Source organism: Rhizopus delemar, genomic scaffold (assembly GCF_000149305.1).
Source record: "Rhizopus delemar RA 99-880 supercont3.6 genomic scaffold, whole genome shotgun sequence".
NCBI lineage: Eukaryota > Fungi > Mucoromycota > Mucoromycetes > Mucorales > Rhizopodaceae > Rhizopus > Rhizopus delemar.
In genome coordinates, this window is record NW_027137832.1 from 1,139,462 (window position 1) to 1,160,410 (window position 20,949).

At 35.1% G+C, this 20,949-nt stretch overlaps 7 protein-coding genes across 7 annotated transcripts; 3 read left to right on the top strand and 4 right to left on the bottom strand.

Annotated features, from left to right (window-relative positions):
• Nucleotides 1-2,063: 2,063 nt before the first annotated feature.
• On the bottom strand, nt 2,064-2,216 carry RO3G_08434 (uncharacterized protein; the record flags this gene model as incomplete). The annotated part of the gene is made up of 1 exon (XM_067663024.1): nt 2,064-2,216. One exon carries the CDS (start codon nt 2,214-2,216, stop codon nt 2,064-2,066), a length of 153 nt encoding a protein of 50 aa, XP_067519125.1.
• Nucleotides 2,217-4,158: 1,942 nt separating this feature from the next.
• On the bottom strand, nt 4,159-5,001 carry RO3G_08435 (uncharacterized protein; the record flags this gene model as incomplete). Its single annotated transcript, XM_067663025.1, has 5 exons — nt 4,159-4,173; nt 4,298-4,394; nt 4,532-4,644; nt 4,902-4,919; nt 4,954-5,001. The coding sequence occupies 5 exons, from the start codon at nt 4,999-5,001 to the stop codon at nt 4,159-4,161; spliced, it is 291 nt and encodes a 96-aa protein (XP_067519126.1).
• Nucleotides 5,002-7,651: 2,650 nt separating this feature from the next.
• RO3G_08436 (uncharacterized protein) lies at nt 7,652-8,646 on the top strand (the record flags this gene model as incomplete). The annotated part of the gene is made up of 3 exons (XM_067663026.1): nt 7,652-8,181; nt 8,227-8,519; nt 8,567-8,646. The coding sequence occupies 3 exons, from the start codon at nt 7,652-7,654 to the stop codon at nt 8,644-8,646; spliced, it is 903 nt and encodes a 300-aa protein (XP_067519127.1).
• Nucleotides 8,647-8,805: 159 nt separating this feature from the next.
• RO3G_08437 (uncharacterized protein) lies at nt 8,806-9,110 on the bottom strand (the record flags this gene model as incomplete). The annotated part of the gene is made up of 2 exons (XM_067663027.1): nt 8,806-8,973; nt 9,078-9,110. The coding sequence occupies 2 exons, from the start codon at nt 9,108-9,110 to the stop codon at nt 8,806-8,808; spliced, it is 201 nt and encodes a 66-aa protein (XP_067519128.1).
• Nucleotides 9,111-10,425: 1,315 nt separating this feature from the next.
• On the top strand, nt 10,426-13,881 carry RO3G_08438 (uncharacterized protein; the record flags this gene model as incomplete). The annotated part of the gene is made up of 10 exons (XM_067663028.1): nt 10,426-10,494; nt 10,552-10,634; nt 10,702-10,758; nt 10,829-10,926; nt 10,981-11,531; nt 11,583-11,801; nt 11,855-12,022; nt 12,081-12,333; nt 12,386-13,788; nt 13,855-13,881. 10 exons carry the CDS (start codon nt 10,426-10,428, stop codon nt 13,879-13,881), a joined length of 2,928 nt encoding a protein of 975 aa, XP_067519129.1.
• A 430-nt stretch (nt 13,882-14,311) lies between these two features.
• Nucleotides 14,312-17,674, top strand: RO3G_08439 (uncharacterized protein; the record flags this gene model as incomplete). Its single annotated transcript, XM_067663029.1, has 11 exons — nt 14,312-14,363; nt 14,425-14,662; nt 14,748-14,860; nt 14,915-15,114; nt 15,246-15,908; nt 15,959-16,234; nt 16,293-16,361; nt 16,414-16,619; nt 16,667-16,814; nt 16,867-17,143; nt 17,196-17,674. 11 exons carry the CDS (start codon nt 14,312-14,314, stop codon nt 17,672-17,674), a joined length of 2,721 nt encoding a protein of 906 aa, XP_067519130.1.
• Nucleotides 17,675-17,964: 290 nt separating this feature from the next.
• RO3G_08440 (uncharacterized protein) lies at nt 17,965-18,567 on the bottom strand (the record flags this gene model as incomplete). Its single annotated transcript, XM_067663030.1, has 1 exon — nt 17,965-18,567. The coding sequence occupies one exon, from the start codon at nt 18,565-18,567 to the stop codon at nt 17,965-17,967; it is 603 nt and encodes a 200-aa protein (XP_067519131.1).
• Between the last annotated feature and the right edge of the window lie 2,382 nt (nt 18,568-20,949).

The window sequence follows — 20,949 nt, forward strand, 5'->3', positions numbered from 1 at the left end:
TTCTTTTCTTTTTCTTTAAGCTTTTTTTTTTTTATTTAGATTTTGTTTCTTTTAAAAATAAAAGAGAAAAAAGAAAGAGAAAAAAAAAAAAAATAAAAATAAATAAAAAAAAAGGAGAGAAAAAAGATGGAAAAAAAAAATAAAGAGAGATGAGCATGTGCTATCAGTTCATTCCGGGTTCCGTATTGAATTTTGCTTTATTGTTAAACCTACCCCTTCTTTCCTTTTTTTTAAATTGTTTGTGCCACAAGGGCTTTCGCTTTTTCTTTAAAAGGCCATTTACTTTTAAACAATGATTTCTACTTTTTTTGTGTTTCCGGTCGTTAAAAAAATGTGCTTGTTGACTTGTGATTCTTTTAGAGAATTGAATGAAAAAAGATATTTCTTGGTGATTCTCACAAGAAAGAGAGAAAAACAAGGTTAAATTATTAACCGCCATCCTCTTTCTTTGCCAATAAGCAAAAATGAGAAAAAGAGAAAGAGAAAGAGAGAGAGAGAAAGGGAGAAAGAAAGAAAGAAAGGGTGAGAGAATGCAGAGGTTCAGAAAGGGTGAGAAGGGTCTAGACGGATTGAAGGCGAATAACAGCCAATGAAATAGATTGAGTGATTTGCATGAATCCAAAGGGACACGGACATACGATTCTTTAACTTTGGTGACACAGTAGCAGAAGGAATGCTCCTTTCTCTTTTCTAATCAAAGTGATCACTCAATCAAAAAGCATTTTTAAAGCCTGTTTATAAAGTGTCTCCAAGAAATTAAACTGGCTGATGTTTCAACTCGTTTTTTTTTGTATTCTACTTGAACTTTTGTTATTCTCATTTTCTATATTCAAATTGTAATACAGTCTATTTCCTTTTTATAGTTTGACAGAATCAATCTCTTGGCCCTGGGAGCATCTCAATCTCTTCTACTTTTTCTTTAGAAATGTCTCTTGAAAAACGACATGATGTTATACTCTCTCTCTCTAAATCCTTATTGAACTTTATCTCTTCAGGAACTCACAGACTTTTGTGTGATCAGATTGTACGAACATCAAGCTACACACACACACCCAATCTATTGCTTTTCCGATTTTTTTTTTTTTTTTTTTTTAAAAAAAAAAGTTACTCAAAAGGAATAAGTTTCGGGAATAACTAAACTAGGAAAAGCTTTCGTTGACTCACCAAGCCAACTGTTCTCTTAAATTTCTTGTAGAGCTAATAAACTCTTTCTTCTCACAGATCATCTCTAAACTCTCTTAAAATAAACCCTGATTATGATGTCAGTCATCTTATTTCCCGTGATCCTTGTTGTACAACGGATCTTTCTTTTTATCTTGGGGTTTCATACTATTTCTGGTCGCACTGGAAAACAAGTGTAGATATGCTCCGGTGATATTCCTTAAAAAAATCTTTCTATAATAATATACACAAAGGAGGCTTGTCGTACCACTCGATTATTCATTGCATTCATATGGTGCGCGCGCATATAGAAACATGTATAAAAAAAAAACTTTATATTTCTTGACATTCAAACTGGCCTATGTGTAAAGACTGCGCACTTTTTTTTTTTTTTTTTTTTTTTTTTTTTTAAAAAAAAATAAAGATCTTTCTGGGCTTATAACAGAGAGAGAGAGGATATGTCGATTACATCAGACAGGTAAAGAAAGTGCAGCATTAACCACTTTTTATTTTGCCTCACCGCTTTCTTTTTCAGTGCTTCGTTTAACCAAAGTTGTCTCTCGTACTGTGCTTTCACTCGCAATTGACCGGATGTTTGAAAACTTTGCCCAGTTTTTTGAATTTTTTTGGACATTTGTGTGAGGTTAAATTGCCCAAAAAAATGAGACGAATTTGGTCTCGTGTTTGGAGCTAAATTGCCCAGCTTTTCGAAAATAAATTGCCCACTTTTTAGAAATATTTTAACCAAACAGTAAAGCAATCACAAAGGTTCTTTATTCAAGCATTTAGGGATTACATTGATCGAGTGCTGAATGAAGTTTTGTACATGTTCAACAGGAACATCTTCATTACCTTCAATTATTCTTGAAGAAAGTGTTTCTGTATCTTTCAATTTCTCTCTTCTAACTCGATCCTTCAGCACTTTCAATAGGGTTGAGTTCAGGTGAATATGGAGGGAGGTATACTGGTATATAACCTCTTTCTGAAATGATAGGATCAACGACATCACGAGAGTGGATCGGAGCGTTATCCATAACCACATGAAATCCTTTCATGTTGGGAAATTCATCCATAAAGTATCGCTAATGAATGGCACAAAATGGCCAGCTGTATTTCCTTTTGGTATAGCAGTAACAGCATCCTCGCGTGCCTTTCTCTTTTTAGCACCAACCACTCTTCTTTTCTTGACATTGCCCGGCTCTCTCATGCTTACATTCACAACACCCAATGCTGTAACTGCACCAATAACTGTATGCGATACATCCCTCGCAGAAGTTCTTTCTTCAATTGCTGGTTTACCACGCTGTGCTCAACCTCTTGAACGACGCATATTTACATCGAATCCTGCTTCATCAAGGAAAACACAATTCTTCATGAAATGCAAACCTTTGTTTTGCCATTCTTCAATCCAGTTTGCGCGAGCCTCAAGGGTCTTCTGACTATTTCTCTCCTTGGGATGGCGGGTGACAACTTTTATACTGAGATGGCAATCTTCTTTCATGAATTCAGCAACCCTACTCTTTTTTATTTCCAAACCTTCAAAGCTTTTGGTTAAATTTTCGACTGCATCCTGGATAACAGCTGAGGGATTCTCATCGAAAAAGTTGATCAAATGCATTTTGGGGTTCTCATTGAGTTGACTTGGCGCTCTGTTTGATGTATGATTCCTTGTTTTAAAGGCTATCTTCTTCTCAGGGTCTCTTTCGTACTCTCTCTCTTCCACTTTCTCGCAGTTTTAGGATTAACGTTGGCAAGTTTAGCTGCCTCAGCGGGTGTCATCCACTTTTCATGCAGGAAAAAGAAATGTCATAGCCGATCTTTGTGTAAATGTTATAAGTTGAGCTTCTTTCCTTCTCGATGGTTGCTTCCTGCATATCCGTGTCTTTTGGCTCTTCGTTTTCTACGATGATTTTTTTTATTTTTGATGTACTTATGTAATTTGATCAGCTTCTGGTCGAAATGATTCTATCTAGGTTAGATTCAATATGACTCTACATATAAAGCTTATAAATGGATTTTATACTTATTTCAGGAAGGCATTGGAGCAATGATAAGTACATATTTAATTATTGTTAATGATGAGGGAAAGGGCTTTGTAGATTATGATTTAATTTAAATTAAGGGCATGATTAATTAGGGCCTCCTTCCATGCAAGTACATTTGGTATTTCATTTATATAAGCGATTAATTTTCTCGGTGTAGTTGGGATTTCTACAACTACATCAACTGTCCTATACATTACACCATCATAATGAACAAGCTTCTCAAAATAAATGTTATGTCCTATTGCATTGTAAAAAAGGAGATTTAGTGTAAGGTATTATTAAATAAGAAATATTCTTACCAAAACACCTTATACAAAACATTTTATCAGTTTTAATATCTTCCATAACTTTCACCATATTAGTGTACAACTTTTCGATATCTTTTGCGTTCTTTTGAGAAGAGGTCTTATCATTAATACCTCCAGAGAACTCCACTAGCCCCGGAGCAATCGATTTGTCACCAACTTTGAAAATTATTCCGTCGAATTTGGTTCTGTCTGTAGAAAAAAACTCTCTCTCTAACCAGCCAAGTTCTATTACATCATTGTTCGAGATGAACAACTGGTTTACAATAAATATGATTAGATAGGTTGCTGCTGTTCTCTCCAGCATAATTGTATTCAAAGGACTATTCGGTGAGTTCATAAAATCCAGGCTATAAATGTGTGGATTGGCAATATGCCAATATAAATAATAAGCCAACTAAAGGTTTCTTTTTGTGTTACTTACAAGTGTCTAACTGTGACTTCTATAAAACCAATATCATGATTTGTAATTAAATCAAAGTTGTCATGAAATCCGTGATGATAAAGTGCTTTTCGTAATGCCTGTACGGACAGAGGTGTATCATTGAGTTTTTTAATAAGAGTATTTGCTTGAATGGATATTGGATTTAGATCAATTTTGGTTGCTTTCATTATTGACTTAAATTGAGCAGCAGAAGTCTCCGCTTTTAAAATTTCCACACCTATTTGTAATGATAAATCTATTATTTTCAATTCGCCAACTCTACTCGATTTGCATTATTAGCCGTGTAAATGAATGAAAATATGAACGCTAACAAATACTTACTCAGTCGAGGGAAGGCTTACTGTTTGTTTTATCACCCTTTCGGCGACACTATCCTCTTCTGATTCCTCTTCTGTTTTATCAGATTCCGAAATCGCTGTCACTCTATCAGATGTTTCACTATTATTAGCCAAAGTAGTTTATTAAATCAATTATCTATCCATTAGTACACTATTTATTGAACTCCTATGGATTGAAGTATTACCATTTGGGCGAGGTGTTGAATTTGATTATTTGTTATTTCCTTTAATCGTAACACTGTCTGCTGATTTTGGACTCGCATGGCTCTTTGTAAATTTATGTCCTCATTCTTCATCTCCCAATATTCTTCATATCGTTTTCCAAATTCAGAATCAAGCTTATTTCGTGTCTAATAAAAATTATAATTCATTAGTGTTTTCAACAAGCAATACGAGGTTTTTTTTCATATATACTAACATCATATAACTTTTTTGCGGTAGAAGCAATCTTTGTCAGTTTATTAGTTTGTCCAGTTGACAACTTTTTTAGAAGGTCTGTATAATGATAATTCGAAAAATCTAAATGACCAGCGATGAATGTTCGTCATAAACATTTGGAAACAGCCGTAATAGTTTCAGGATAATAATAAAGAATAAACTTTTTTACATTTCCCTCATAACGCGTCTTGATAAAAACCACAAATAATATGAACACTAACAACATCACCAACATGAGTGATGATTTGAAGTATTATAGTATTTGACATATCATACTAGTATATGAAGCAATAACTCTTTTGTTATTAAAACTTTTCGTGCGATTCCTTTACCAGCGATGGTAAGTATATTATAAAAGTAGTTGACAATCGCATTAGTGCTTGTTCCAGTCCGGATGCTGCTAATCTTTGCAAGCATATCTTCTTGACAAGTCGTATTACACGAATTCCTTTCTCTGTGTGCTTTTCCTTGGTTGAGCCACTTTCTGATGACTTGCCAGATGTTGAAGACAGCTGCGATATTGATGAAGCAGAAAACCTTTGTTTTGCTGAATATCTTTAAAATTTTCAAAAATATCACAACTCGTTTGACAACATCTATCAGCAGGAAATGAGCAAGATTTAAGTCTGGTATGCGTATGCATACATTGAGTAAAATGGAAGACGCCATGAAGAGATCTGTTGCCAACATCAGTGATGTTGATGATAGCTCTGCTTCTCTTCCTCTTAAACAAAGACAACAATTTTTTTTATATAATATTATTAAAATAAAACTTCAAAAATGTCATTCAAGTTTTTTTTTTTTCCAAGTCTTTTCATTTTTTCCCTGCGACTAGCATTTATCTTGGTCATTTAGATTTATTCAAGATATTTTCTGTCGGTAGATGAATTGAGCAGAGATATTTTACTTTTTTGTTTATTCACTACAGTATCTTTCCAAAGCTGTTTACTTGATGACATGGGATGAATAAGAAAGAGGAAAATAGAAAGGCTATAAAGAATAGGCTGTTTAGGAATAAATAATTTATTTTATAAAATTCTACTTTAATAAATATCATTTTATCTGTTTTCATTCGAATAACTCATCACCTCCAAACCTGCTAATTTTGGAGTGAAAGAGGGAGGAAGGTCTAGATACCTTCTCAAGTCTAACACTGTTCTATATCTCCCTCCTCCCTTCACACGATTCTTTTGTTCAGAACGATGAGGGACTTGCGGGGGAGGTTTTTTTTTTATGAGAAAGAGATTGCTGCTATTCATCTCAAGTGGCCTTATTTCATTACAAATCATTCACTGTTTGACCCTACACGCATAGTCTAGCTTTGTTAAAAAAAAAAAAAGTAATCAACAGGAAAACAATGGAAACAGTTGTCCTTGTTCGGTTTGCTAATTTACAAATAAGGAACAGGAGAATTACTTCAAGTTGTTCAAGCCCTCTTTTGTTTAGAGCAGTTCATGTTTAGTAGATCGGTCACGGTTGTTATGACTTTATTTTCAACCATGGCTCTAATCGCAAAGAATCACAATAGTACATCTCAGCTTGTCAAATACTCTATTTATCGCATGGCCCAGTACATAGTTGGGCAAGATGATGTAACAAATGGGGTTTTTTTTTATTTCAAAAAGGGCTTATTGAATGAGTTTTTCTCGTTCTAGAATTGGCTCTCTTTTTTTTTTGTCGATTGGTTTTATAGGGTGATTTATTCAAAGTATGACTGTCAAATACATTGAGAGGTCAAGATAATGACATTGATTGTTATTTAGAAATTCATCAAAACCTTTCTGAGAAACTGGGGATGTTGAAAGACGCAGGTTGGCATTAGCAACCGTGTCATTCAGCCTGTAGTTAAATATTTTTAGGGAACAAAGTTGCATGAATTGGGCTATTTGAGAGTTCCCTTTATTTAGACCTTGTATTTTAATTGAACTTGTTAAAGAGGAAAAGGGGAGAAGGATGGATTTGTTGATTTTGCTATCCATATTTATAAGCTGCCATCCATCTTTACAACTAAAGTTTGGCTCTCTCTCTCTCTCTTTTCATAAAGAAAAGCAACATCAAGATGATCTGTTATTGAAAAGGATGGCATAAAGAATAAAGTCTGCATCAAATGCAGGGCTAGGAATAATCCTCAAAAGGCCTATTACAGTTGAGGACAGGGTATGGTTGGAACAGATAGACTTGTACTTTTTTTATCGTTTGCTTATTTTCATGTTCATCTTTCGGTAGTGGATCGTGTTTAATGAGAGATTGCCGAAATTGATTATTTGTGTACATCCTATTCCTTGTTTATGCCGTTCATACCTCCTGAAATTGACCATGTACTGATACCTTTAAAGACCGGGGAGTGAAATAATTTAAGGAGTAAGGGAGACAGAGGAGGAGGATGAGTATTTTCTGGGTCCTTTTTAGAAAAAAATAAATTTATGTAATGCATATAAACGAATAAGAATAATCTAATTCATATATAATCTAAACAAGTTATAATTACCGAATGTTTATTTTTCATGGTTTATTTGTATTACATCAACACATGCTTCTTGCCAACGGCTTATTCTGTCACACTATCAAAACTAAATCAAGAAAGCAAAGCATGAGATCTGATTGGTGAAAATTATGCAGATGACGGAAGAGATACCGGGCTTGTTTTAAGGAGAAATGTGTGTGTGTGTATGTGTGTGTGTATAGAGACAGTCCGAAATTAGAAATTAGAAGTGGCGGAAATTGATTGGCATTGCACAAAATACACACACTCTCTATCACTCACTCTCTCTCTCTCTCTCCTCATTTTTTTTTTTCTTTCTTTCTTTCTTTCTCCCTTTTGCTTTATAATAAGCATTCTTTATTTACATGTCAAACACACAAGATAATCAACCGGTTGTCCTTTCACAGCAAACATTACTTTATACTGTCTTGAATAGAATGATATTAGATCCGATTGCTATGGTTGATTTAGCTCCAACATTAGATTTTATGCTACTTCTTCCATCTACTATTTCTGTAGATAAACCATTAGTAAAAGATGATGTCTTCCTGGCTGAGCCTTGGATTGATCATGATGATACTGCTTCTCTCAGTAGTCATTCTTCAATAGAATTATTACCTTCCTTACCTCCTGTTACATCACCTACAAATTTCTTATACAATCATGAACCTCTATTTGATGGAATCGATGAGGATCAATTTATTATAAAAGAAGAAACCATAGACACGGATAACAAACGAAAACATACAATAAAGAATGAATCTCATCAACAAAAGCGTCGAAAGAAGGCAACTTGTAAAAGAAATACAACCATTTGTCAGCAATCAGTAAAAGACATGAAAGAAAGTTGCTCAAAGACCATGTTTCAGCAATTGACTGAGTTTGGCATCGACTGGTGTCGATATTGTGGAACGACTGAGGGCGTCAACTGGAGACCTGGTCCTTGGGGAAAGCGTACGCTTTGCAAGTAAGTGATCCGATGCCTCTGTCACTGATACTCACCCGTAAATAGTAAGCATGGATGTGATTATAAAGGGTATGGCTTAGCAAGTCGTCTGCCCAGGCTAGATTTATCAAAATTCTCGGGTGAAAAAATTCATGAGCGAGTACGTCCCGTGGTCCAATTGTTTTGCACCATTTGTCATTCACCAGAGGAAAAAAAGGAGAATAGGCTGATTGTGTGTGATGGTGGCTGTTCTCGTGCGTATCATCAGCAGTGCCATCTTCCTGCCATCGAACCTTGTCATACAGCGTATTGGTTTTGTAACATGTCATGCAAAGAAAATCGTGAGCGTAACAAAGTTGGTAAGTTGCTCCTTGACTCTTTCTTTGTTTTCTGACTTTATTACTAGTCGTCGAATTGCCTCGTAAACATACACCTTTAATGCATTTATTACCGTCATCTAAAATTAATAAGAAAATAAAATCTTAATTCTCATCTCTTGTGTACATATAAAAGTTCCCAGCAAACTCTCTATGAATTATCTATCAAGCATCTCCTTTAGAGATCCTCTCCATCTCTTGTACTTTTGTTGAATCAGATTACCGTGTCCATCTTTCTCTTTCTCTCAATAAATCTATAGTATCCTTCTCATAAAAGTACACGAGCATCCTTTTCATAATCGGATCGACCAGCAATCGTGTTGCCCAATTCCTTAGTATGGCAGTACGAGATCAGATTGTTATCGCTCAAGTAAACTTGAATCATCGGTACACGCATGCGGCTTACATCAGTATCTTTCTTAGCCTTCTGCTGTATCTGATTCCTTAAGGAAGACCTGAGGTGACTCGAATAGGACAGCCCAAGATGACGATCAAGATCAATGGCTGGATCATGTTTATTTTGACAATCATCAAACTAACCGAAAAGTTATTAAAAGTTTCAGCAAGATTCATTCATGGACTGAATAGAATAGTAGGTATCGTGTCAAGGTAATCATCGGTTATAGTAGATAATGCTGCTTTATTCAGTATACAGTGAGCTCGATAATTGTACGAGAAGGTAATGAGTGGCTTTAAAAGGGGATCAAGCAATTATAGTAAAACATTAAACATAAAGAATTGCTACAAGCCCTTTCTGTCTATCTCAACCAAAATGATGGAAATTGTCTATAAATGACTTGAAGATTTTACTTGAAAGACTAAAATCTATTCATCTTATTCTCAATTAACTCCTGTGTCAGTCCTGAGTACTGACATCCATCATTAATCTTTAATGTTTCCCAGTTACTTTGACATCATTGACATCTCTTTTATAATAGATTAGGGCATAATAAAAGTAGAGCTATTGAAATCAGTGTCCGTAAATTTCCTATAGTTCTATAGCATCATTCTTCTCAAGATGATCAAGAGGGCCAGGAAAGAAAAAAAAAAAAGCGCGTCCTCCAAATATTTTCACCTTCCTTATGATCTTGTTGTCTGTACAGGAGATACTCATATCAGAGCTGGTAAAATATACTTTTGAAAGTACCTACTTTTGTAAAACCAACGTGATAACTTTGGATAAAAATTAGAAATACAGCATATCATTTAGTTTTCAAAAGCATAATTAGCTTTTTCTTTGAGAAACCTTTTGGTGTCTTTTGAACGCTTGCTAGAGTCGTTGGATGTGTTGTGTTATTCTTTAGTAAGGAAAAAAGCCAGAAAAAAAAAAAAAAAAAAAAAAAAAAAAAGCGACTGTTTATAATCGTGCTTTATTTTTGTTTCTATTTTCGTATCACTGTACCAACTGAATTTTAATTTCGAGCAAAGAAAAAGTGAGAATGTATGCTTAAGTTTGTATTAACCGTGTGTCATTAGATGACTGTGAGATACAGGGACAAGATGAAGCTTTTACATGCTGTTCATTACCTTATACTTCAGGAGTCACGAATCTATCAGGCAATATTGCCTTGTTTTCTTGATCCAATTTAGGGGGGTGGAGTCAATTATTTTATTCTTCGGTTATTCAATTTAGACCTTTTTTCTTTTTTTCATTTTTTTTTTTTGACGCTTACCACTTGCGTTAATCCACTGAAATAGTTTCTTTTTTTTTTTTTGATCTTTTAATCAAACCAATAAAAAAAAAAAAAAAACAAGAAGAAAACCCAAAAAATAAGAATAGAAAGAAGAAAAGAGAAAAAAAAAACTTTTTTTTTACTGTTATCGTTTTTCGTTTTTCTCTCTCGTTACGTTTCTTTGACACATCTATAAAAATTTATAAGAATATAAAATGGAACAAATCGAACAAGCTGTCATGTATGCTTTAGGTCCTCAAGTGGATCCTAACTTGAAGGCTCAGGTAAAAACAAGAACAGAAAAAAGCTTCATGCTTTGCATACTAATTATATACATTTAGGCTAATGCTTATTGTGAATCGATTAAAAATTCTCCTGATGGTTGGCAACTGTGTTTGGAATTATTTATGAAAGAACCCAAAGCGTAAACAGAAAAAAGAAAAACAAAACAAAAAAAACAATATTCAAGTGTTTTATTTATCTTATATTAGTGTCCCAGAAGCAAGATTCTTTGCCCTTCAAGTTTTAGAAAATACACTTCAAAACAAGTAACAAAAAAAAAAAAAGTAAAAATATATAGATTTTTACACTGACGTTTTGCTTGTGTAGTTTTGATAGTTTAGATTCAAATGCTGTAGAATACATTAGACGCAACATGATGCAGTATCTTGGAAGAGAGTTTGTTGACAACATTGCCGCAAGCACTGAAGAATCATGTAACAGCTTTATTCTTTAAAAACTGAATGTAGTATTGACTTTTTTTTTAATAGTTATTCGAAACAAGGTAGCTCAGTCACTCACGCTTTTGTTTGTTCACGTATACCCTACTATTTGGCCTAGTTTTTTCAAGGACATGGTCTCTCTTGCAAAAGCACCTAATGGAGGAAGCCATGAGAAGGCAGCCGATTTTTTTGTTCGATTGTGTATCAGTATTGATGAAGAAATTGCTCGTTTAGATATTCCTCGTACACGCGACGAAGTGATTCGTAACACGAACATAAAGGACACGATGCGTTTAGGCGATGTTCAATTGCTCGCTTCTTTTTGGTTTGAATTGTTACAAGAATTTAAGACGACCAATATGGGTATTGCTCAACTGGTCTTGAAGAATATCGGATCCTATATAGCTTGGATGGATATTTCATTGGTGGTCAATGACCAGGTGATGAGTGTATTGTATGAATTACTTGGGGATGCTAATTTACGTATTCCTGCTTGTGAATGTCTTGCAGACGTTATAAGTAAGGGTATGTTGCCACTTGATAAGTTGAACATGATTCAAATGTTGAATATTGTTGATATTCTCGGACGATTGGACTTGGTAATTACGCTAAAGATTGATTACAGGAGGAAGCTAACCTTGATGTATTAGGCTGAGCCCGAGTTTGTAGAACATGTAGCTAGATTAGTCAATGTATTGGGTACAGAATTATGTAAAATATACACAGAGGTATCTCTTTCAGCAGAAGGAAAGGCTGGTGCTTGGTCCTTGATTGAACAAATCACACCCTATTTACTTAAATTTTTGTCAAATGAATATGACGATACATCTTCTGCTGTATTTCCTTTTGTCAATGACATGTTATATATCGTAAGTCCCTAAAAATGAATTTAAAACACTTATATTCAACATCTTGTCTCTAGTTTAAAAAGCAAAAGAGACAAATCCAACCCTTTTCTCAAGGACAACATGAATTTATGGCTTCGTTGTTAAATGTTGTGATTTTGAAATTAAGATATGATGAGGATACAGATTGGGGAACAGATGAAGATGAACCAGAGGAAGAGGCCCTGTTTTTTGAAATGAGAAAGGTAAAACTGATTTATTACTTGGTGAAAGGGAGAGGGTGCTTATTTTATAAATGTATAGAATTTAAGGATATTTGCAGAACACATTGCTGCCATCAACGAAGAATTATACGTGGGCTTCATTCACTCATTTGTTATGGATACGTTTAACAAATACAAGGCAGGCAACGAACTTGACTGGCGTGATGTTGAACTGTGTCTTTATGTACTATACTGCTATGGCGAAGCTCTCTCTAAGGCTTCTATGGTCTTTGTGGATGCGAATGATTCTTTGAGTCCTTTAGGCTCCCTTGTTTCAGAAATGCTGTCATCAAGTAAGATGGCTTATTTGTTGATTATACATTGACACTAATCTATTTTTTTTAGATATTTCTGCTTACCCACATCCTTCTGCAGCCATGCAGTTCTTTGAAAACATTGCACGTTACTACCAGTTCTTTGATCATCGTCCTGATCAGCTTCCTCAAGCATTATCAGCTTTTGTTGACAATCGAGGACTTCATCATCCCCTGAAACAGATTCGCACCCGATGCTGGTATCTTTTCCAACGTTTTGTCAAAAATTTAAAGTCTCGCATGGGACCTTATGTGGAACATGTCTTGTCTTCCATTGGTGACCTATTGGCCATTCAAGCTGAACCTGTTGTTGAGACAAACACGATGGATGGCATGCCTATTCCTGCTGCATCTACCTTTGATAGCCAACTTTATCTATTTGAAACTGTAGGTTTATTGATCTCTTTAGAAGGAACTGAGCCAATGAAGCAAACAGAATATCTCAAAATCGTGCTAGTACCCTTGGTAGAAGGCATCCAGGGTTCTTTATCTCAGCCTTCAGATGATGAACTGTTTATGCTTCAGCTGCATCACTACATTATGGCTATTGGAAGTGTAGCTAAGGGATATCCTTCATTGAACAAGCCTTCTGAAGTAGCCGAACCATGGACAGTTGTGTTTGTTCAAGCCACTGAAATTATCCTGAGCGCCTTACAAGCTTTTAACCAAATGCTTGTGATTCGTGATGCGGCGCGCTATGCCTTTGCTCGTCTGATTACTTGTCTTGGCTCTCAAATCTTGCCCTACTTGCCTAACTTGATCAACGGCCTCTTGACAGAGTGTCAAGTGACTGAACTTGTGGACTTTTTACCTTTCATTGGACTTGTAGCACACAAGTACAAGCCGATGGTTGAGCCGATCATGGACGAACTCTTGGTTCCACTCGTGAAACGCGTTTTTGATTTCTTAAACACAGCTCCTTCAGGCACAGACGAGGCTGTGCTCTTGTTAGATCTTCGCAAGGCATACCTGAATTTTATCACAAACATATTCAATGCTAACCTCGAGAGTGTGTTTATCAGTGAACGCAACATTGAGCATCTCAATACCATCCTTCAGACCGTTTTACATTTTGCCAAGGACAACTCGGATCCTACTACGCAAAAGATGTCCTTTGGTGTGTTTCTCAAAATGGTTAATGCCTGGGCCAACAACAATCCAGGTTTTGATGCGTTTGTGTATAATGAACTGATACCAATTACATTTTCTGTTCCTATGAGCGCCGCGTTCAATTTGTCTGATGGACAGTCGATCTTGGTGTTTGGGGAGATTACGAGTATTCAAAAAGCAATGTATGTCAAGCAAGGAGCTAAATTCATTGAATACATGAAGGCAGTTTACTTTCCTTCAATTCAATGTCCACCAGAGACAGCGGAGACTTACTGTCAAGCTGTTCAACAGTATGACAACAAACAATTTAAAAAATACTTTCAGGTAAAGGGGGAAAAAAGGATGATATGAAAAAAAGCATTTCAATTTCTTACTTATACATTGCATTAGTCTTTCATTTCAGAAGCTAAAAATTAAAAAAAAAAAGTAAAATAGAGTTTTTTAACATAATAAAAAGTGCCTTTTGTCCCTGTTCGGAGTTTATTGTAAATCACATATAAAATGATGGTGTTTTCTTGTGTAATCCAGTAAATTAAACTTTTTTTTTCTTCTTCTTTTCAAATGAGTTCAGCTAATTTAGACTTGGTTCAAGTCTATACAAAAGGAGTCAAGGCTTGGTTTCCAGATAATGTTCTGGGTTGGACTTCAGCTACAGTTATTTCAAGGGAAGAAGAGGCTGATACAATCAAAATTGTATTTCAAGATGACAACGATTCGGAAAAGGTACGAATGAGAATCTTTTGTACACACAACTTTGAGCTAAATTCTAGTAAAGCAACATGTATTTGAAGCTAAACAAGCCGAGCTTGGTCAAGCTACTTTACCACCACTTCGTAACCCTCCTAAAATGGAGAATACAGATGATTTAACCAACCTCAGTTATTTGAACGAACCTTCAGGTATTAAAAAAAGGAGATATCCCTTCCACTCAGGGACATGGGTTAATACTGTAGAATATAGTTCTTCATACCATTAAAACCCGTTATGATCAACATCATATCTATACCTATTCTGGCATTGTCTTGATTGCTGCAAATCCTTTTGCAAGAGTATCGATGTACGAACCCGAAATGATTCAAAAATATTCAGGAAGCAGAAGAGAAGAATTAGAACCTCATTTGTTTGCTATTGCTGAGGATGCTTATCGTTGTATGATCCGTGATAATAAAAATCAAACTATTATTGTGTCAGGAGAAAGGTAAAGTAAAAAAAAAAAAAAAAAAAAAAAAAAAAAAAAAAAAAGGAGAGAGGATTTTTTCTCCTTTTCTGACCCCTCATTATAGTGGTGCTGGTAAGACAGTGAGTGCCAAGTATATTATGAGATATTTTGCGACAGCGGATGATACGCCTACTACTGGTACAGAATCTATGACCGAAGTAGAGGAACAAATCCTGGGTAATAAGTACAAGAGAGAGATGAATGAATATTTTTTATTAACATGACTGCTAGCCACCAACCCTATTATGGAAGCATTCGGTAACGCTAAAACAACAAGAAATGACAATTCATCTCGATTTGGTAAATACATTGAAATTCAATTTGACAAGCAATGCAACATTGTCGGTGCCAAGATTAGAACTTATTTATTGGAAAGATCTCGTCTCATCTTTCAACCCACCACCGAAAGAAATTATCACATCTTCTATCAAGTAAGTCCTTACAGTTTAGAGCAAGCAAAAATATTAAGTGATTCCCCTATTAGCTGTGTTCAGGAGCGAGTGAAGGCGAGAAAAAGGAGCTGGCCCTAAAGGACTGGTCAGAATTTCACTATTTGAACCAGAGCGGTACAGGCGTGATCCCCTCTGTAGACGATGCGCGAGAGTTCAGAGATACTCGAGATGCCCTAAAAACTATCGGTGTTTCTACAGCCGTTCAATCTGATATTTTCAAGTTATTAGCTGCTCTACTTCATTTGGGTGATATTGAGATTGGAGGTCGAACGGATGCTAGTTTAGTGGATGATGAACCTTCGTTACTCAAAGCAACACAACTCTTGGGCTTGGATACTATGGAATTTAGGAAATGGATCCTTCGTAAACAGATTATCACACGCTCTGAAAAGATCATTAGTAATCTCTCTGTCACTCAAGCACAGGTCGTGAGAGACTCTGTAGCCAAGTTTATCTATGCCAATCTGTTTGATTGGTTAGTGGCTTTGATCAACAAGAGTCTGTCGTGTCAGGATGTGGAGCAAGTGGCCAACTTCATTGGTGTGCTGGATATTTACGGTTTTGAGCATTTTAAAAAGAACTCATTTGAACAGTTTTGTATCAACTATGCTAATGAAAAGCTTCAGCAACAGTTTAATCAACACGTCTTTAAGTTGGAACAAGAAGAATATGTGAAGGAGCAGATTGATTGGAAGTTTATCTCCTTTAGCGATAACCAAAAGTGTATTGAGCTCATCGAAGCCAAGATGGGTATTCTTTCTCTTTTGGATGAAGTAAGTCTTCAAGGCTCAACTTGTCTTTTTCTTACAAATGGCTTATATAGGAATCTCGTTTACCTTCGGGTACAGATCAAGGGTTCTGTAATAAGTTGTATCAAACCTTTAAGACAGACTACCAAGATTACTTCAAAAAGCCTCGTTTCTCAAACAATGCATTCACAGTTGCTCATTATGCTCATGACGTACAATATGAAGCTGAAGGATTTTTGGATAAAAATAAGGACACCGTGCCCGATGAGTTATTAAACTTGCTGCAAAACTCTCAATTCACTTTCCTTGCTGATATTCTTCAACCTACAACAGCACCCTCTACGCCTACAGTAAGCTCATACAACTGACTATGTATACGATAGCAAATGTTTTAATTTTTTTTTTTAGACTGAACAAGTATCTTCAAGAAAATCATTGACTCAAAACAAGAAGCCTACTTTAGGTTCCATGTTCAAAGTAAAAGCGAGAAATAACATTATACGACATCAACTTACATCATGTATCATAGTTATCATTGATTAACTTGATGGATACCATTGGAGACACTAATGTTCACTATATCCGCTGTATTAAGCCCAATGAAGCCAAAGCTGCATGGGAATTTGATGGCAACATGGTTCTTTCTCAATTGCGTGCCTGTGGTGTATTGGAAACCATTCGTATCAGTTGTGAAGGATACCCTACACGATGGACCTTCCAAGATTTTGCAGACAGGTAACTGAGAAACATGAATAAATAATAAATGCTGATGTATCTTGTAGATATTATGCGCTTATCCCTTTCTCTCACTGGGACCCTAAATCAAATCCAGATATAAAACAAATTTGTAAAGTCATATTGGATACTCACGTCAATGATACCAACAAGTATCAAATTGGTCTTTCCAAGATCTTTTTCCGTGCTGGACAAGTAAACAACACATGTTAAATGAATGCTCTCATTATTAACCATAATCGTATAGCTTGCTTATATGGAAAAATTGAGATCAGATAAGCTTAATGCATGTGCCACCATTTTACAAAAGAATGCTCGTGGCTACCTTGCTCGCCTCCGCTACTTGAGAGTCAAGAACCTCATTTTGGCTTTACAAAGTATAGCACGTCGTCAATTTGCCAAATATAAGATGGAACTCATTCGTAAAGAGCATGCGGCCACTGTTATTCAAACAAATTGGAGAAGATATATTGCACGAAAACGATACTTACAAACGAGAGCATTTGTTGTTCAACTTCAAGCTGGTAAGGATAATAGTTATTTTCAAACGTATATTATATTAATTGTTCTTGGTAGCATGTCGTGTGTGGATTGCTAAGAAGAGACATCAAGTATTAAAGAAGGAACATGCAGCTACAGTGATTCAAAAAGTAGCAAGGGGTTGGATGGTACGTAAACAATACAAGGCAACACGCGATTACGTGATTCGCCTTCAGACATGTATAAGACGACGCCAAGCGCGCAAGCAATTGATTGTACTTCGTGCAGAGGCCAGGTCGGTGAGTCATCTGAAAGAAGCGTCGTACAAATTAGAATCTCGCGTGGTTGATTTGATTGCCAGCTTAACCCAGCAAAGAGAAGAAAAATCTAGATTGAAACTTCAAGCGGTTGAATTAGAGAATAGAATTAAGGGATGGATGCAAACTTATGAAAAAGTAGATCAAAGAGCCAAGACATTAGAACAAAGCCTTACAAATGGTAGTAAATCAGCATCAACAGACAATAGCGATGTGTGGTTGCAACTTAAAGAAAAAGAGAGAAGCGCTTCAAAATGAATATATCGCTTCACTCAACAAGATAAAAAGCCAAGATAAGGAATTGTTGAGATTAAAAGAAGAATTATTGCACCAAAAGGACGATGTCGCTAAATTACGGGTTGCTTCAAAGAATACAAAGAAGTCTAACGAGTCAGATATTACAGAATTAAAGAATCAAATATCTGCTTTAAAGGCAGCTACTGAACATAAACTTTTTGTACAATAAAAATTTAATTATTAATTATTCTTTATTGAAACAAATAAACAGATTCTAGTTAATTATTATGTGCGAGGGTATAAAATGCAATTTATAAAGTTTTGTTTAATTTTGATTCTAATGTATCCATTCTATCCAAAAGTTGAACCAGCAAATCTTTCTTTTTATCTGATGTAGTAGGTGAACTAGCAGGTGAGGGAATCGTTTGAAAAGCAATTCTTCTTTCCAGTGACGCTATCCTTTCTTCACACTTTTTTAAATGATTTTCTAATCTCGGATCCATCATTTCATGTACATATTTACGCACCAGTGATTCAATTAGGTCTGTGGATGATTGTAATGTTTGTACTAAATTAGATGATTTTCTTATTTCATCGTCCAATGTCATCTTCAATTTTCTGGTTTGTTCTAAATTATCATAGAGATATTCAAAGGGCTGTAAAAAGAGCTGCTTTTGTCTTGAAGAAGAAGATGCATGAGAGGGGACAACAGGTGTTGCTGGATGATGGTGGTGCTTCATGATAGTCTTCTTTGTTACCATCTTTCGAAGAGGAGCTGAATGGATCATGAAATTATCGCTCTCATTCGTATAAGCAGGTGTTCTGATTGTCAAATTCTTTTTGGGATCTGTTAACCTTTTTAGTAAAAGGGATGAAGGCTTTGGTAGCTCTATGAAGTGCTCTTTTGAATACATGTCTCTGGAGTACGTGTGGGTGTGCAGATGTAAAGAAAGAAAAAAGAAAGCATGCTTTGGATATTTATAGACGTTGAAATATACCAACAATGAAAATAAATTAGTTTTGTGTAACTGAATACTATACAAACAGGAATATAACCAAATTAAGGGTTAATGTAGCACTCCTTTTAATTAGTTTATTTGGCTTCAAACAAATAAAAAAGCAAAGAAGGTGAGGATAGATCTGCAGTGAGAAGTATGCACTATAATTAGACTTAATATAGAATACTTAGTGAATGAGAAGAAGAGGGGAAATACAGATACACAAAATAAAGCAATGTACTAATATTTTACCTTCTATTTCTTCTTCTATTTCTCTCACGCGCTTGCGGAGCTAACACGATGCTCCTTCTATTTTCCTTTACTGTCTATCTCATTTATAAAAAAGAAGCATATTGTAACACGAACAATGGTAGTGTTGTACCGCGTACTATCATTGCATTTATATATATTTTTTGGGCTCCCAAGCAATGAATAAAACTTAGATTATCATTGCATTAAATATTTAGATTGAAGATAGCTAAATAGTGTACAAATAGTTTGTCTATATAATCTAAAATATCACTAATTTAAAAACCTATATTTACATTGTAGTGATACAAGCCATCATTTGGTACCAATCCTCATATATATTTGCTTACTATTTAAACGCTTTGTAAAAATAGACTTATTCATTCCCCAACATCTTGAGTTGCAGTAACACACTCATTTCTTCCATATGCTCGTACATACCAACATAAAAATTAATGATTGTTCCAAGCAAGTATCACGCTAATAATAAAGTACAAGCAATAAAGTCTTGCATACGAATATCATTTTTAAGGGTCATCTGTTTATAGCTACATTGTCGTAAATATTCTCTTGTACTTACGCACACGTGCCGAGTACTCGGACCATCTACACTGCATACATACGAGTGGTAACCATATTGTAAATGAAAATACTATATCTAGTATGGTGCATATAAAAATGATAATCGGACCCAGATTTCGTTAGACGGACTCCAACAATAAATGAAAAAAAAAAATCTTGACATAGTGCATTAGCTTAAATGTTTATCGCAACACAAAATTTTTTGACAGACTTGGCGCATAAAAAAAGGTATTTATTTTGTCTAACTTATTCATAATACGTGATAATAAAGGCTTCAATTTATTTGATTATTACAAGAATACTACGGCTAATGCAAATGGTATATTAAAATAATGCGGGGATTATCAGGTTTGTTGCAGTCATATATAGAAAGTGTGAGCAAAAATAGAAATTTATTTTTTCATTTTCTTTTTCCATTATTTATACCAAACTTAATTTTAGGGTTATTGAACAGATGATTGAAGATAATTAAGTGTAGCTACATTATTGTTACTAATATAAAAGCAAAAATATGCCTTTCGTAAAAAAGATAAATTGAGAATTTCACAGCAAAATTGTGTGATAAACATTTTAAGAGAAAAAAAAAGAAATCATAATAACGTTTTGCACGCACGGCCCTGGTCGATCACTTAAGCTTGTATATACAAACAAGCAGATGCTCTCGTTTTTGGAGAGCATGAGGTACTCCTAACTAAACTTGTACATCTAAGCTCTTTAAATGATTTGTTGGGTACAAATATTGGTTTCCTTTGTCTTTGTGTTTTTTAAAAAAAATGCATTTAATTGTTATGAGCTACACTATTTTTATTAATTATTGATAAACTGAGTTGAAATAAGCATGAAAAATTGGTGCAGAAACGTAATAAAATTGGAATAAAAATTGGCAAGAGAAGAGACCCAAATGGAAAGCAAAGAAATATCCAAATAGATATAAGATAAAATGGAATCTATATACATCTTTGGTTGAGTTTCTTAGTGTACTTACATAACAAAATGATCAATGTATGTATAGAGTTGAAAATAATAAAAAAATGAGTAAAAATTCAAAAGCTACTGTCACGTTTATCACAAGCTTAGTACAACTTGATGTTAAACAGCGATAACTGTTCATATGAAATTATTAACTTCTAAGCTGCGGGCTAGTCATTAGCCTTATAAGTCATCAGAACGCTCTCTAGGTTTTCTTGGCCTTTTTGGCTGTTGAGGAATATCGCGTCTGAGCTTTTGGGGAGTCTGGCCATTCTCACGAAGCGAATGACAATATGCAACATATTGAGGCAGATAGCTAAGCCACGATTCCAGAGGCGAAAGTGTTGCCTATTGTCAGCGTTCTCATTGCTATTAACCACAGGTACTCGGCAGTTTTGATTTGTATATATTAATAGGTCATGTTTAATAACTTGATGGGAGGGCCTGTCTTTTTAGAGACAAGGGTTTAGTGTCATTCGAAAGGTCTCCAGGGTCATT